Source organism: Schistocerca americana, chromosome 4, assembly GCF_021461395.2.
Source record: "Schistocerca americana isolate TAMUIC-IGC-003095 chromosome 4, iqSchAmer2.1, whole genome shotgun sequence".
NCBI lineage: Eukaryota > Metazoa > Arthropoda > Insecta > Orthoptera > Acrididae > Schistocerca > Schistocerca americana.
This window is the reverse complement of record NC_060122.1, coordinates 405,381,052-405,398,663: the sequence shown is the minus strand read 5'-3', so window position 1 is coordinate 405,398,663 and position 17,612 is coordinate 405,381,052. Positions and strand designations below refer to the sequence as shown.

The 17,612-nt window shown below is 35.7% G+C and overlaps 1 protein-coding gene across 1 annotated transcript in view; it reads right to left on the bottom strand.

The window, feature by feature from the left end:
* Positions 1-811: 811 nt before the first annotated feature.
* The window catches only part of LOC124612262 (protein jagged-1b), a 582,430-nt gene continuing 565,629 nt past the window's right edge, over positions 812-17,612 (bottom strand). The window contains exons 8-19 of the mRNA XM_047140352.1: positions 14,331-14,444; positions 13,524-13,736; positions 13,114-13,241; positions 12,775-12,925; positions 11,830-11,976; positions 11,629-11,742; positions 11,277-11,504; positions 10,732-11,076; positions 9,874-10,073; positions 6,520-6,867; positions 4,930-5,092; positions 812-4,460 (exon numbers count right to left, since the gene is read on the bottom strand). Of these exons, the coding sequence (XP_046996308.1) occupies positions 3,760-4,460; positions 4,930-5,092; positions 6,520-6,867; positions 9,874-10,073; positions 10,732-11,076; positions 11,277-11,504; positions 11,629-11,742; positions 11,830-11,976; positions 12,775-12,925; positions 13,114-13,241; positions 13,524-13,736; positions 14,331-14,444 (2,852 nt within the window). The 3' untranslated portion in view covers positions 812-3,759. The remainder of the gene's footprint in view (positions 4,461-4,929; positions 5,093-6,519; positions 6,868-9,873; positions 10,074-10,731; positions 11,077-11,276; positions 11,505-11,628; positions 11,743-11,829; positions 11,977-12,774; positions 12,926-13,113; positions 13,242-13,523; positions 13,737-14,330; positions 14,445-17,612) is intronic.

The following is a 17,612-nucleotide window of genomic DNA, read 5'->3' as shown; positions in this document are numbered from 1 at the left end:
CTGCCACAGCTGAATGATGTCTGTTGATAAATCATATGCACTCACAGGCCCTCTTATGACATTCCACTAAAGATCTTACACATTCGGTGGAACAGTCCACCACCATAATGCCCCCAAATGTGATCAAACAACTTGATGACAGTTTTATGTACACATTGGCAGCCTAAGGAAAATTGTATGTCTGAATTTCACTCTTACTTCTGCATTGTCATGGAACGGTATTCCTAAAAAATGTATCCAGTAAGACAAATATTCTCTGGAAACTAAACTGATCAAGTGAAAGTACTATGTGGCATTATGAAATCATATTATCCTTATGTTAATATTTGCAGCAAGGTGTACTCCTGATTTGATAGGTATGTTATCATTTTACAGTATTTTGTTTATTTACTCATCTGTATATTATGAAAATTAACATGTGAATTAGTTTCTGCTTAAGAGCTTGTTGATTCTTGATTTTGAAGTAGATTATGAATTTTCATGGGTGTCTTGTCTGTTCAGGAGAAAACAGTATATATTGCCAATTATTGTATTGTTGTTAATATAATTGGGGAAGAATCGGCTTTCTTTGTAATTCACTTGGTTAAATTTAGCATGAATAGTGTTAAGCAATATAGTAATAGTTTTTTGTTTGTACAGTGTACGTATCAAGTTTCTATGATCTGCATGTGTTTTGTTAATGTACATCTTGACTTGTTCCAAATCCTTGAATGTCTCCTTCTGTATAGGCTCTGTGGAATATGATGGATAAATGAATCAATGAATGAATATTAGGTACAATTAGTTATTTGCAATAACAGCATATGTTCAACATCTTTATTCATCTGACATTCAAAAGCAGATCATCTACAACACTCAGGTGTTACACATATTAATGAGCAGTATTCATTTAGAGTTTTTTGGACACATCTTTGTAGCAACTAAAATTTAACAGGTCTATTAAATATACAACACAAACTTGACAATCATGCTCAGTTATAATTTATGACATATTTATGAATGATATCCAGTCTCTCTGAAAGCCTTTATTAAGAGCAATAAAATCATGACTGTGCTTCATTTTAAACTTACAGAAGAAAACTGTTGAAAGGATAATAGAGTGGCTCAAAATATTAACCTTACATTGTCCTTGTCTTTCTGTATTACCAGATGACCTTTCTAAGGTTTAGAATGTCCCTACTTATTGTGTATCATGTCTAAAGTATATCTATGTTATTCAATAATTTAGAGTGTCATTACATCCTCTCATCTGCTCTAGTAAACAACAATGGCAAGCTTTGGTCAGTCATTCACACATGCTTTTGTTTTTCTCAGTGGAATCTGTTCTTCAGTCAATCAACAGATTAATGTATTTACAGGCTGTAGAGATATTATCAAAATATGTGTTAATGTATAAATATGCATTACACATATTGTACTACAAACATGCTCACACTCTTGCTCATTTTCATATACACAGAAACATGCGAATAATACAGGCAATCTTAAAAATATAGTGTAAATATATTTAAGTTATAAATCTGCCTTTTCCCTTCATTTTCTTTCTGTACTTATGTGGAACAACTATTCTGGAGCAGTGCTCAAAAGGCAGTACTGCTGTATGAAATGACATCTGTAGTAATGTACAAATATTCTTATTTATAAATTTTAAAAATAAATGAAAGCCATAATACAAAAGGCACAGTGCTTAGGCACTTTTTCCATCACTGTGGAATGGAACAGGTTTGAAAGCTTATGTGACTGAATAAATGTTCTATACTAAAATATACAGGTACATTACTGCAATATATTTCTAAGAAATTTACAATATACAAATCACAACCTTCTATTTTTAAACATTTAAACTGTTCACTAAGTACACTCATGTCACAGAGTCATCCAGGCAGGCATGAAACATGCATGTTCCTGTGCCTCACGACAGTACTGCATAAATCATGCCTGCTTTTGTATATCTGTAAACAATTCCATATGAATTATTTAGCAGTGTATAAATAGTAATTACTTCATATACATTATAAACATCAGTTTCAATAAATGTATGTTATGTACATCTATATCTACAGGCTGGAAAATATTATGCTAACATTTTCACAGAAAAACATTTTAATAATGATCACAGAATTCAATGTGAGTTTTTTTAAAAGGAGGATGATTAAAGAACCAGGTAAGTTGTTATAAAAAATTAAATTTCAAATATTGTTAACAGCAAATGATAAAAGGAGAGAAAATCATAGTTGAAGTAGCAGAGCCATAAATTAAAATGAGTTATTGTTTCATTATTAAAATAAAAACTTGACAGAACATGTGGAATTTGACATTAATGACATTCAAAATATAGTACAATTATTCCATTTTTAAGTGCTGATCAAATCCTTATACATTACAGTTTTATTGTTTTCCTGATATAATATAAACTCAAATGTCTTATGACAAATACAAAACAAATTTGGTTTCAGTAGTATGAAGACACAGTATTGTCAGTGTTAGCTACACTGTTTTTTTACAATGAAATATTTCAAGTGAGTACTATAACATTTCCAGACTACAATGAGTTAACTTAATACGGATGTTTTCAAGAAGTACACTACAGGCCTTATCTATAAAGGAACACAGACTGCACAAAAGTTCTGTATTTATTAATATGAGATTTTCTGTTAAACTTATATGTGTAATGTTTGTGCAAGAATTGTGAGGCACTTTCTGGTGTACTGATGCCATGTGCATAAATTCAATCATTTTACAAGCTACAAAAATTTGTGGTAGTATTGTAAGTTATTTAACAGTGTGCAGGTAAATGCTGTTGCAGGACAATTCAAACTGATACATCTGTTGTATAGCTTATTTTCGAATGGGAATACTATTTCTATTTATGCTAAAGATGATTTTTTAAAGAAACTTAACTTTTGACAAAAACATTAGAAGCATAGTCATGGTGTGCAAGAAGTATATTTACCATACATCTGAAGAAAGTTAAAACAGTGCAAATTATTCTACATTATTTTTATTCCATGGTACTTTTAACATAAAGAAATTTGAATAGCTACTCAACATCAACGCTTTTTTGTTGCCAGGAAATTTGATAGTGAAGCTTAAACATGAACAACACAGAAGCACAGTTAACTTAGTTAAAGAAAACAAAAATTTAAAAAAAAACAATAAAATTTGTTTGGGCAGTCAGCAATGTATCTACAATGTCCAACTGAGTATCAAACTACAGCAAAAAACTAATTCATAGCACATGTTTCTTTTGAACAAATTGTTAAATCTCTATCTTTGATCCACCTCCTCCATTCTAACCTTATAATTCCTCTTGTGCAAAATTTTCATCCACGTCTGAAAGGCCTTGAAAACTATGTCACCTACATCAGACTGTTCTTAATTTTAATACTGTTTCTCATGACACAGTCTTTAACATATTACTATTCTATACACATGACAGTCAACTTTTTTTTTCCCTGTTCAGTTCCATATTTACACCTTCTGAACAATCAGCAATTATCAGTTCAGATGCAAAACAGTAAAATATTGTCTTTCTTTTTGCATCTCCACTCACCAATTGTTCCTCATTAACAATATTATGATATACAGGAGAATGTATAAGTCTGTTACAAACAAGTCAGCATTGCACTTATTCCCAATGCACAAAATAAGCTGTCAATTTATTGGATTCAGTTTTATTTTTATCACCGTGTTTTTGTTAAGCTTTAAACCCACATGTACATTCTACGACACCAATCCTTCTGCGACAGAACACTGATCCTACACAATCACTGTTAACACATCACCACTCCTGTCAATCTGTGAAGAATGCAACGTCCTCTGGACTGGTGGCTGTGTCTTGAGGTTTATAATCCTTTTGGCAAAGTCTTTGTGTGTGCCTACATCATCAAAAGTTGCTGCAGTGTTTTTCCGTACATCTGGGTTCTGGGCTTTGTATAATAAGATCTGGCTATTGCGATGTGTTGAAGCAGATCTTGGTGTTCGCTGTAATTGTTCACTTTGGCCAGCTGAGGCTGCTGAAGAGCTTCCAGCTTTACCAGGTGAAGCCATTTCTGTAGCATCGGTATCAGAAACCATTTCAAGTGCCTCTGATGGACCATCAGATGACACTAGTGTTGCTGCAGAAAGTGGACGTACAACACTGATGCGTGGGGGTAGATCCAGTGTGTTTCCATCACCAGTACTGCTCACAGTTCCTGCTGCCTTCCCCTCATCCTTAAGCGGATTTGCATATCTTCTTAAATTTTCCTCATTTTGGAGATTGTTAGATTTTTCATCATCATGATGGCTGTGATGATGAAGGTGGTGACATGAGGATCCATTGCCCATAACACCACCATTGTTCCCTGCTCCTGACTGGCGGCGACGCAGTAAGTGGTGCCAATAAAAAAAACCAGCAACTCCCGCAAAACACAGGATGGCGAAAATAACACAGATTAGAGCAATCATGTATCCATTACCTGTTGGAAAATGGAAGATATATTAATGTTACATTTTCATGTAAACTACATAATACACAAATGCTTTTCTTTGTTATATTAAATGACATTAAAAGTTAAATTACATATATAAAGTTTCACTTTACTGAAAATAAATCGGAAATAAATGGGTACAACTTTCACACTAATTGCCTGATACCAGTTTTAGTGAAATTATTCATATACTTTCAGTGTTTTTATGTGTAACGGTCTGAATGCTGGAAGATGTGTAGCTGATGAAAATCAAAACAGGAGAGTGCAGCTGTGTTTTCAAAGAAAGAATTTTTAAATTAGAATAACACCTGCTACTCTCAATTGAGCAATTACTAAGCTGAACAAAATTACTTCCTCAGAGGTGAGACATTGTGTAATGGCATTCTGAAAGATTGAAGTTGTTCGGAAAAAAAAAGAAAAATACAGAAACATATACTGTAACTTTGAGAATACATACCAGGTTTTTCTTCACTCACTAATGCTGTTTCAACCTTCACCTCAACTATTGATGTCAGAGCTGAGAGGTTGGTCTGTTTGCGGCTTATTAGCTCACCCAAGACTCTTATTCCTTCAGTTACTGCTCGATTCTCTTCTATGCCTGAGTAAGGTGAAGGTGATGACTAAAGAAAAAAAGAGAGAAAAACAATTTGGTTAGTGTTGTAGGTACCTATTAACATCAAAATAAAACAAAAAGCAAATAGAACAACAAAATGAAAGGCTATGATACACACAAAATATTTGTTATAGGCTTAGATAGTTGCCTTAATAGGATATGAGACATTGTATATTGACTGAGCAATGGTATTATGTCACACTATGAAACTACAAGTTGACGGATTCTTCTACCATTGCTTGGTGAAATATTCATAACTGAAAATATTTATCTTCCAAACTGGCTGTCCTGGAAATTGAATTTCAGTATCCGTATACAAACATTAGTGGACATGTGAATAAAAATGTAAGAATATGCATAACTCGAACAGGCTCTAATTCCAATTGAAATGTAACAGACAAGTAAATGAAGCTCAGTGTACCCTAAGGCTGGGAAGAGATGTCTAAATGAGATAATCCTGTACAACCGATATATTTTTAATCCGATATCACCTGTTCAAACTATGTATTTTATGACAAAAGTTGAACTCTCTGCACATTTCATTTGACTCTAAACGTTATTAACACTCACTCAAACCTTTTTTTATATGCAGTTCATACATTAGAGACTTTTTTTACTTTTTGTTTTGTTGGTGAGAATCAGAGGAGAGTTCTTATAATAATCAAATGAAGTATCTCTATAAGAAGATGGATGTGCCTCTAGAGGGGGGGGGGGGGGGGGGGGGGGGATAAAAAGTTATGATCAAAAGAAAAAAAAGAAAATTAGGCACATTATAAAGAGGGTGAAATAATTGTGTATTTAGGGTCTTAGTGAGGAGATGGTATATGACACGTATTGACATCATAAACGTTTACTCACAGTAACAGTCTGTCCTGATTCAAGAATATAGTAATGCATTTATAAGGAAGGTGATTCCACTTACAGCATGCATAAAGATCTATTTTTAATGGAATTAGATCCAGGACAGATGTTGTGAATCATCTGTTTAAGGCAAATGAGGCTAGCGCTAAAGACAGTTGAATAAAGGAAAAAATTAATGTAGCTGGTGCAGTAGTGCTGCTTCACACAAAATAATGCTTGTGAGGAAGCACTTACTATTCAATACTACACAGTTACAATTATAATACAAACTTAAAGCACAGAATGACACAAGGAAAAGAAGAAAAATGCAGTTTCAGGCTGCTTGAACAGGAATTTAGTAGAGAAAATTTTTAAAAATAACTTTAACTACATGCCAATTTCATAATTTCTTCTCATCAGTTTTCATGAAAGACAATTATTGTTGCACATAACAGCTTGCTGCTAGCTATAATTTGTCAAAATTATGTATTAAACATTTATAGATTAATTTCCAGTAAAAACTGAATCATAAATGAAAAGTTTCCAATATTACAGGTGTGACAATTCTTTTTCAAAATTGAGCAATAGACTCACCAAAGTGACCTCAATTGTGTCATTGTATCCCTGTTTGAGGTCACAAAGTAGAACAAGTTGTGGTGTAGAATGTGCAGCTGTAATTGTAGCAGCATGACCAGCAGCCAGTAGTCGTCGTAAATCACAACACAGCCCTTCCACTGTAACCCCCTGAGGCAGCTGTGATCGATCCAATAGCAGAGTCAGCCGGGCACATGTGTTACTTAGTACTGCTTGATTGGGCCAGCATCCTGGTGGTGCTGGCAGCGATGGTGGACCAACACGTTTTCCGCTTTCCAAATTGCGGCATTCACCCCATGGGGCACATGGAGGAGTTAAACATGCCTCTCGTGGTGTAGGAACACAAACCTACGAAAATATTAATCTAATGTTATTATTTTTGTTAAGTAAGGATGGTTTTACAGTATGAAAAAAATTTTAGAAAACAGGCGTCTCATTTTGATTGACATATAGACTGGTTACAATATTTCATTTCTACTTTAAAATGCTTATAGTGTAAGTTAATGATATCATGAACACACTGCATACATATAGCAGTTTAGTTACATGCCTCCTCTCATATGGTATACACAATCATTTAAAGAATTGTTTAAAAAATTGGGTATCTTTACAATGAGTACATCTACAAATCTGTTGTGTATATCATAGAAAACATTACTAAATATTATACTAATAGTTCTATACGTAATCCTGGGACAAAAGACAGTTTGGAATCACAGTTACCATGGAGAAGTAAACAAAAGACTTAAAAGAGCATTTTCTATCAGGGAATAAAATTGTATAATAAATTGCCCAAGGAGATGAAAAACTGTGAAAATACATCCCCCAATGAAGCCAATTAAAACATTATTCATAAAGAATGCATATTACACAGTCAAAGATTACACAGAGTAGTACCTAATAATGAAATGGGATAACTAGAACATCTTGCCACATTACAGAACTGTAATGCTTTTGCAAGAAAATCATATCATGAAATCTATAGTCTCTTTCTTCCCATTTATCAGTGTTTCTTATTTCAGAATGACCAGTTTCAGGCTATATTTCCCATCTCCAGACTTGTTAAACAACAAAATAAATAACTACTGGGCTCTAATCCTATGTTTACAAAGCTTACAAAGCATTTTATAGTATTTAAGCTTCGTAAACACAGGATTGAATCCAATTGTAATTTATTTTGTTGTTTAACAGGTCTTACATGGGTGACTTTGCCAAAACCAGTCATTTTGAAATAAAAAACAGCAACTGACAGTCAGAAAAATAATTGTATTTTGTACAGACAGGATCACAGATCATTCCCTGTGACAAATATGTCCCGTTTTGATAAAAATCTTTAGTACATGAAAATAATGCCTTGTCATTCTTCTGAGTTCAATATCTCATGGATCATGGGGGTGCTGACTCAGTTTTTGAGTTGGACCAGGGGGAAAATGTGGAGATGTGCATGGGGAATACCGGAATGTTTATGGGCATGGAGTTAATGCAGGGGCATATTTTCATAAAGCATACTTATATACAGGGTGTAAGTAAAGGGAACACTTTCAATTATTTTTTACACAAAGACAAAACACTGTGCAGATGTCATACATATTGCATTTTGAAAAGAAACTCTGAAAGTTTTCTTTACAAACATTTGATATTCGAACCATGAGTGACCCAGCAGATGTCAGCATGGTAATCGAATTCTTGCCATACCCGACCCAGCATGACATCGTCGACAGTGGCAGTCACTTCCCATATTCTCTCCCCGAACTCTGCTTCATCACATGGTAGAGGCGGTACATACACCAGATCTTTAATGTGTCCCCACAGAAAAAAAGTCACACAAAGTGAGATATGGTGATCGGGGAGGCCATTTCAGGAAACAGCTGTCCTCTTCTGTAGCATGGTCAAACTCGCCATGTTTGTGACTAGTGATGACTATCGGCAAATTACCAAACTACGCTGTGGCAGTATAAATGAAAAAAACACTTTCAGGATTTCTCTTCAAAATGACGTATATATGATACCTGTACAATGTTTGGTTCTTGTGCAATAAATAATTGGAAGTGTTCCCGGACTTTATGTACACCCTGTACACTGTGTCTATGAATATTTTTGGAGCAAATTATTTTCATTCTTTTATGATGAAAAATCAAATGGCATTATAAGATCAGCCCTGGATGAACGACTAAAAAAATAAATAAATAATTCCAGTCCAAGATGCCAGAAATGGCAGTCGTGTATGCTTGAGGTAAGAGTCTTTTTGTTGTACCTGTCTGAAACTCAATGTGTCATCTTTATGGTGAGTAGCAATCTATCCTTTTGCTAATAATGGTGTATAAATAAAAACTATACCACTGTGTTATCCTTCAATCATCTGCAGCATAGTGGTTGGCTGTCCTGAGTTTTATTTATTATTTTCAGCCTAGAATTCATTATTGTAAGCAATTTTCAAATGATGGTGGTCATAAAATTAGTTTGTGGTACAAAATTGTATCATGATTGTGAAGGAAAAAATGAAAAATAAAATATCCTGTGCTCCTGGAAAAGTAAACGCTTAATACCTACAAGAGGACTGTCACAAAGGAAACTTTGAATACTCGAACTACAAGGATGGATATTGGATTACTTATGATACAGCACAAACGATCCAAACAATTAAGACAATACATCACTTATTTTCCTTCTGTAATTTCTATTAATATATAATGTGTTAAAGGCCAGTCATGAGCCATGTTTTGAGGATGACACAAACTGAGAGCTAATAAGAATTGTGAGTTACAGCAATAGTAGAGTAGTTAAATAAATACAGACTTATGGAACATAACTCATATTCAGTATCATGTTGTAGTAAAGTAATATGAATCAATGTGTTGTAACTACAGCAGACTTGGAGGAACCATACAGGTAACTGTGAATGGCAATCCAGTTGAATTTAGCCATAACACTGAACAAGAAAGTACAGAGTATGATGACACTCAAAGGTCATGAACAAAGTAACTTGAATGTGTTGTACCATTATAATGAGTACAAGAAGTTACTATCAGAGAACCATGGTACTTGTTACGTACAGATAGTTGTTGGAGTACAGATAAAATAAACAGCAATGAACATTTGGAAAGTACTATGATGAACTGAACCGCAGAGTAACAAAAATACATGAAGTGATAATAACCTTTATGTTCTATAGACAACTATTATGCTTGCGTGTGGTTGGCTGAGGCATGAAGAACAGCAAAATAATGTAACATGGTTATTAATACAAGAGAATGAGGCACAGCCCATGATTTGTACATCTAAGTTAGTTCTTCTCAGCAACAGTATACAGACAAATTTCATAAATAATAAGTTTTTTTTAAGTGAGCCACATACCTGATTTGACTGACAAATAACAGCTCCGTGTGTTAAGTTGGGCTGCCCAAGGCAGTTTCCTAATCCACACCAAATTTGTGTACAAACTGGTCCACTACTGGAGCAAATGCATGTATTGCATTCATCAAGCCATGTCGTATTCCTGGTGTACTTTCGTCCTTCCCATTGACACTCTCCAAGTGCAGAGAGATGATCAGCCACTAAAGAAAGTACACATGTTGTTACAGACAGCATCTACAATAAAAAATGGTTCAAATGGCTCTGAGCACTATGGGACTTAACATCGATGGTCATCAGTCCCCTAGAACTTAGAACTACTTAAACCTAACTAACCTAAGGACAGCACACAACACCCAGCCATCACGAGGCAGAGAAAATCCCTGACCCCGCCGGGAATCGAACCCGGGAACCCGGGAATGTGAAGCGAGCATCTACAATAGTCTAGAAGCTTATACTACATGAAATAGTTGTATTTGGGATATAACTGAACAATGTCTGAACATCAGATTCCTGGGACAAACGAGGAGGGAAGTTCCTTGGTGCAGAGGGATTCTGAGATGATGGTCTGAAAACATAGTTCCTCATGGTGCTTGGTCTTTGCAATGATAAGAAATAGAGGCTTTCAGATATTAACACGTGTTGGGTAATTTTGGGGAGAGCTTGAACTAGCACTTACACTAAATATCTGAATCAATCTTGGCAGCACAGCTATAAAAAGACCATGTCTCACATGTATACCTTTTGCTTTACGCAAGGCTGTGTAATTTATTTACAAACAAAAATAATTCCCACAAGTAAGTAAATAAAAATAAAGAATTATATCTAGAAATGACAGTATCTGTTAATAAGTTTACTTACCATGTTCACAGCGCAGTCCAGTACGTCCTGGTGGACAGATGCACCGAAATTCACCAATTCCGTCCACACACGTGCTTCCAAAACTGCATGGGTTTGAAGCACAGTCGTTAACATTAATTCTACAATCAGGTCCAGTGAACCCCTCTGCACATTCACAAAGGAACCAGTTTACTCCATCAACACATTTGCCACCATTGTAACAAGGGGGCGGATGACAGTCATTGATGTCATGTTGACAATGTTTTCCCTCAAAGCCATCCTTGCAGATGCATTTGTATGCATCTCCGGCATTCACACAGGTGGCACCATTCTGGCAAGGATTTGATTTGCATGCACTTGACTTTGCTGTAAATCACCAAAAAACAAAATTTAGAAAAAAACTAAAATTTAATTATGTAAAAAATTAATTGAAAACCAAGTACAATTCATTTGCAAAATAATGCTCAACTCTACAATTACCATTTTTGAAGTCTTTGTTATATCAGTGGAATTGTTTATGCCAGCTGTGACACTGACTTAACATGCATGAAGTAATATTTACTCACCAATGTGACATGTTGTCCCTTCCCAGTCTGAGGTGCAGTGACATATATAAGTATCACCAAGATCCTGACAAGTTCCACCATTACGACATGTTGTATGATCACAATGACTGTCCTTTAGGTTGCAGGTTTTGCCCTTCCACCCATCTCTGCAGATGCATTCAAAGTCTGCCATTCGATCTAAACAACTTCCGTTGTTATGACAAGGACTGGGACTACATTCATTCTTATCTGGAATGGTAAATAGTGGCAATCATAAAATATATGTGCTTGTGATGCTGAACACCAGTTAGTCTACAACCTAGTGCTTCTGTGCAAGAACTTTCTACAGGTTTCTAATTAAAATACAACTTACTTCTTTCACAAATGTCTCCTTCCCATCCTTCTTTACAAATACACTGAAAGGAGTTGACTTTATCCACACAAGTGCCACCATTCTGACATGGATTAACTTTGCAGTCATTTATATCTGTTAAAAATGGAGATAACGAGGAATAAAAATGCACACGATAAATGAAATGTGGTATACTGACATATAACATACATATAAACTCACTCTCGTGGCAGTATTTTCCTGTGAATCCAGGATCACAATTGCATTTGAAACCACCTTCTGGAAGACTGACACATACTCCATGGTCACCACAAATTCCTGGGCTGGTAGAAGATGCATTTCCAGTTTGCACCATGCAGCTGTCGACAGCTGTAACATACAAATTTTTATTGTTGAACATGTAGTTTTATTGTATGATGTTCTAAGCAAAGAAGAATGGTGGCTAGTTAGTCTAATGTGCCACAACCAATTTCATGTACTAAATATGTATCAATGAATGCCCAGAAACTGATGACCATATAGTGTAGTTGAGGTATAAAAGTAAAAACTGTATTGAGAAAACTAGTATACCAGTACAGATAATTTTTAACCACTTACACAATGCAAAATATAATACAACTTTTAATGGTGCGAACATGGGCAATTATAGGTAATGAGATTCTAACAGGGGCTCAAACTTTTAAAGCGTTCAGAGTGGCTCTTTCAGAACCTCGGGCAACGTTCTTTTTGGTATATTTGTTACTGGCTTTAGCTCATTTCTCTTCACAGCAGGGAGCCACCAGACTCCCTGCTGCCTCTTCAATAACACCAGAGCTGTAGTACATGCATGGGCAATAGATGTGGAACACCTGTTTCAAATTATCTTGTACACTGGGATAAACAGCAAAGATAATGTTTATTTTAAGGGTTGTGCTGATAATTATAAAGACCTTTATATTGTAGAAATCACTTAATCAACAGGACAGTTAATGCAGTTCCAGTACTAAATTACGAAGTGTGACATGTTACACAGAGAGCAAATTATGCATTTGATATAGCTGGTGTCGGAGGCTGCTATTTCTTAGGAATTTTTTTTTTAAGTGCATAACAAAACATAGTTAAGTAAAAGTTACTAATAGCAAAAAATTACTAAAAATGGTATGAGAGGTGTTAAAATGTGGTACTTACTGTTGCAAGGAGGATTGTTACACTGTATTCTAGGTGTACTGCAGTTTTTTCCTTCCCAGTTCTCAGGACAATGGCAATAGTAATCCGCTTGAGTATTGAAACACGGGGCAGAATTTTGGCAAGGGTTTGGTGTGCAGTGAGCTGGTTGAATCTGAAAATTACAATTTTATTTGTATTCTCTCCAGAAGCATAAGATTTGCTACACAAAAGTAGTTTACATGAGGCACATTGAATAATGTCGGTTTTGTTCCATCAAGTTACAGAAAAATAATCTGTCAAATGAATTGTAATAAGGAGCACAAGACCATTTAGTAACTTCACGGTTGCTACTGCACCTACCTCACACTGATCTCCAGTGTAGCCAACAGGGCAAATGCAGCGATACCCATTCACCTGGTCTGAGCATTCTCCACCATTTTTACAAGGATTACTCTCACATTCATTGATGTTTGTGTGGCAATCACGTCCTGTGAAATAATAATTACAATAGAAAATACATCCTCTCAATATATTTACTTGCTAGAGGAAAAAAAAGAGTAAATAATTAACACAAAAGAATAAAGGTTATAAATAGAAATTCAAATGTTTTTGGCATCTTAATTGCTCGTCAAAATGCAGATTCTGTGTTGAAGAGATAGACTGTTGTAACAAGGAAACAAATTCTTATTAATGAATCTTGACCCCTTACACTGCTTCTTTCTTATTTTCCGTTATTAAATCATGCTAACTTAATGTTGTGAATGATTTACCTGTAAAGCCTGGCTGGCAGGCACAGTGGTAGTCATTGACAAGATCTATACAAGTTGCTCCATGTTGACACTGGCCGACACAGTCATTAATGTTTAAGTCACAGTTTTGTCCTTCCCATCCTTTCCTGCATTTGCAACGATAACTTCCAACAACATTGTGACATGATACAGCATTCTTGCATGGATCAGGGTCCTGTTGGCATTCGTCTGCATCTGTGAACCATATAGGTATCATTCAGTACACTCAACCTTTTGATTCTTCACTTTTTAAGGATCATGTGAAGATAAAGTGTAATTAACTGATAAATTTTAAGTCCACAACTTGTCACTCGATACTTACGGACACCTTTTATATAAAGGCATAGTCAGGAACTTAAGAGCTTATAGCATTGGAAGAATGATTCCTGTGATTTGTCAACATATATTTTAAATACTTACTTACATTACAGAAAGAGTGAACGATAAATAAACATAAGAGTAGACTATCTACTAATAACTCAAAAATTTTAACCTAGTCATGTGTGTGAAAAATACCTTTCCAAAATTTTTCTTATACTATCTTGGCAAAAAAACGTGCATTATCTAGTTCTAAGGAGTTTCCGATTAAAAATTGCTTTATTAATAATAATGTATTACATTTGGTAGGTCTGACTTATGTACTACTGAAACTCTACAAAAATTATAAACGGAGTGGTGGTAGCTTAGTACAGCAATAAACTGCAATACCATAGGATTTTATTTACATACAACTTTTTAAACATAACTATTGTACTTTATAATTACATACAAATATATATGTCAACTCACCAAACTGACATGCATCTCCTTCCCATCCAGGTGGACACAGGCACATGAAACTATTCACCTGGTCAACACATGTTCCACTATTCTGGCATGGTGCTGAGGCACATTCATCTATATCTGCAAGAAAATGAAATAAACTAGATATATCTTTGTTTGACACCTTTCCTTTCTTATACACGTGACAAAAAATTGATAGTTCTGAGTTATTACCTCCGAGGTACAGAGTAGAACAATAAAATCACATAGTTCTTGGTACGATTTACAAAAACACAAGTCCGGAAACGGGGTATCAGTAAGTAAACATGTTACTTAACCATTTCTGTGTTTATGCTCCTTGTGAGAGTAAGTCAGTGGCCTATAATAGTTCAAAGAAAGAGCACACAAAACTGCATGGTATGCTTTTAAATGGCTGGGCCTATTATTTTAAGGAATTGACAGATTGATTCTTCCAAATGATCTCTTAATTCGTTATTATTCATCTTTGGGAGAGTGAAACATGAAACATGGGTTTCGTATAAAACTGGTCATGACACAGTATACTAAATTATGCTGCGCCTTTCGTTACACACCTAATTTCATAAAAAGAAAATTAATAAATTATATTTACCGCATATGCTGTCCATCACTTTCGCGGATGACTTGCACAAAAATTTGTTTTTGGTACCAGAAAAAAAAATCACAATTTTCCGAACGATTTTCGCTGTACTGGTCTTTTTCCCCCTCATAAGACATACATTACTCATCGTCCGTTATCGACGCACTGAAATTGGAGACACGAATTTCCTTCGTTCATTTTGCAGTCGTCCATTGTCGAAACTTTTATGTACTTGTAACGTCGGGTCTTCCTACTTATTGGGAAGCAGAGGCAGCTCAGAAAGCCAATCCAGTTTGAGCCCTTCATCTTTCTACCGACATGGAAGGAAGCTGTGAAGATTTGGTAAGTAGGTAAAGGGTCGAGGAAAAGAAGAGAGGGGAAAAAAGAATAGGAAAGCCGTTTCGTTAGGTAGATAAACTCAGGTTATGGGTACAATAAGAATACAACACCACTGTAAAGAAACGCTTTTTCTTTTCGTTTTAAATTATCATATGTGAAATAATGATAAAGAAGTGTTTCAGTTGGCTTTTCCAGTGATCAAGAAAAATTTATATGCAATAATGCTGATATTTAAATCAAACTATATTGTCTCTCAAATCATGCAGACGGCACTGAAAGTCGCAAGCAACAAACATTTTCGATTGCGTGAGTTTTGAGAACTGCTTAGTTTCAGTATGGAAGTAGAAGCTTTTACAGATGCCTCGACGGCGTAGTAGTACCAACACTGTCTCTATAGACTTGGTGGTTGTTGCATTATATATCCACGAAGGGGTCATAGTATTCACTGAAATTGGTGGCTCTCATAACCAATTGATTTCTTAGGCGAAGAACTCCAAATTTAATACCGTTCTGGCGTATATGGAAAACGTCGCGAACACAGAGCAAAGACGTAGCTTATTTATACGCGAAGAAACTACCGAAAGGTATGGGGAACCGACAGCAGCTTTGAGTTCATGGTAGTCTATCGGCAGTAACACTTTCCAAAAGTCACATAATTATATTGACAATATACTTTTTAAGAAAAATGGCTCTGAGCACTATGCGGCTTAACTTCTGAGGTCATCAGTCGCCTAGAACTTAAAACTAATTAAACCTAACTAACCTAAGGACATCGCACATATCCATGCCCGAGGCAGGATTCGAACCTGCGACCGTAGCGGTAGCTCGGCTCCAGACCGTAGCGCCCAGAACTCCGGCCGGCATACTTTTTAAGTGTGTTATTGTAAATACGATTAAATACACGGTATTCGGTTAATGTATTGTTTTGGTAACACAAAAGAAATCGCATAATTTTGTCAGCGATTTTCACTGTAGGCCTACTGGTTTTCTTTTCCCTCATAATGACCCATCGGTTCATCATCAACGCAGCGAAACTGGAAACATGCATTTCCCTTGTTCATTTTGCAGTCGTCCATTGTCGCATCTTTTATATACTGTACTTCTAATCTCTCGTCTACCTGCTTATTGGGAGGCAGCTCTCGAAGACAATACTGTAAAGCCCAGCACCTTTCTGCCGACACGGAGGGGCACTGTTAAAATTAGGGAGCAGGCCTACCTACAGCTTCAGTACATGATATTTTGAAAACACGAAGTCAAGAGTTTCGCAAGTTACACAGGCTATTCAACTGAACAATGCTATTACTTATCGGTGGAAAAAATAGTCAACATTCCAGTGTAGTTAGTTCGATGTAGTGAGACAAAAAAATGGCCCTGAGCACTATGGGACTTAACATCTTAGGTCATCAGTCCCCTAGAACTTAGAACTACTTAAACCTAACTAACCTAAGGACATCACACACATCCATGCCCGAGGCGGGATTCGAACCTGCGACCGTAGCAGTCCCGCGGTTCCGAACTACAGCGCCTAGAACCACACGGCCACAGCAGCCGGCGTAGTGAGACAGTTTGTAGCTGAATTTCGGATCGTTCATAAGATTAACATATCCGATGAAATGCCAGTTCCTACATGTTTGTAAGCAATTATATTTATATATGATAGCTCTGTTGAGAGATTGCATTATGACTAACTTTAACCGATTCACATTATTTCAATGTAGACACACTTTAAACATAACACATACTGCACTGAGACATTAGCTTTAATTTAGTTTGGATTTGAAATTTATATAGATATAAATTGTGAAATGTCGCAGAAATTTACACCGTTAGTCTTTAATGTGGGCAACAGAGCTTTAAGAATACTGATGTTGCACGTTACTCATTCCCAAAGCAACTTTCGTAGTCTTGGTGTAATACGTATTTTTTCTGTGATCCACTCCCTGTTCTTGTACTTTTTTTATATTTTTATTATTGGCCCGGAATACTTGAGCAGTAGTGTATTCGTCACTCATTATTTAACCCTTTTCAAAGTAATCAACAAGAAGTATACATTTCAAATCCTGCTAAACACTGGCCAACGTTTATGGCAAATGGAACTGTCTTGCTTTTAATTAGAACCGCTGACTTCCAGGTACTCCTTTGATGGTTTCGTTCCACGCTTCGCCCATACTAACAAACTAGCGTTCAAAAGCAGTCATCACGTAGAATTCTGCCACCCAATTCTTATAAATGTAAAATAAAGTGAAAGACTCTCTTTAGAACTTCACCGACCTCATATAACTTTTCGATGGCGACGAATCATAGGTAAATAAATAAATAATGACTTCAGTTTATTTGTTTAAATGAAACGA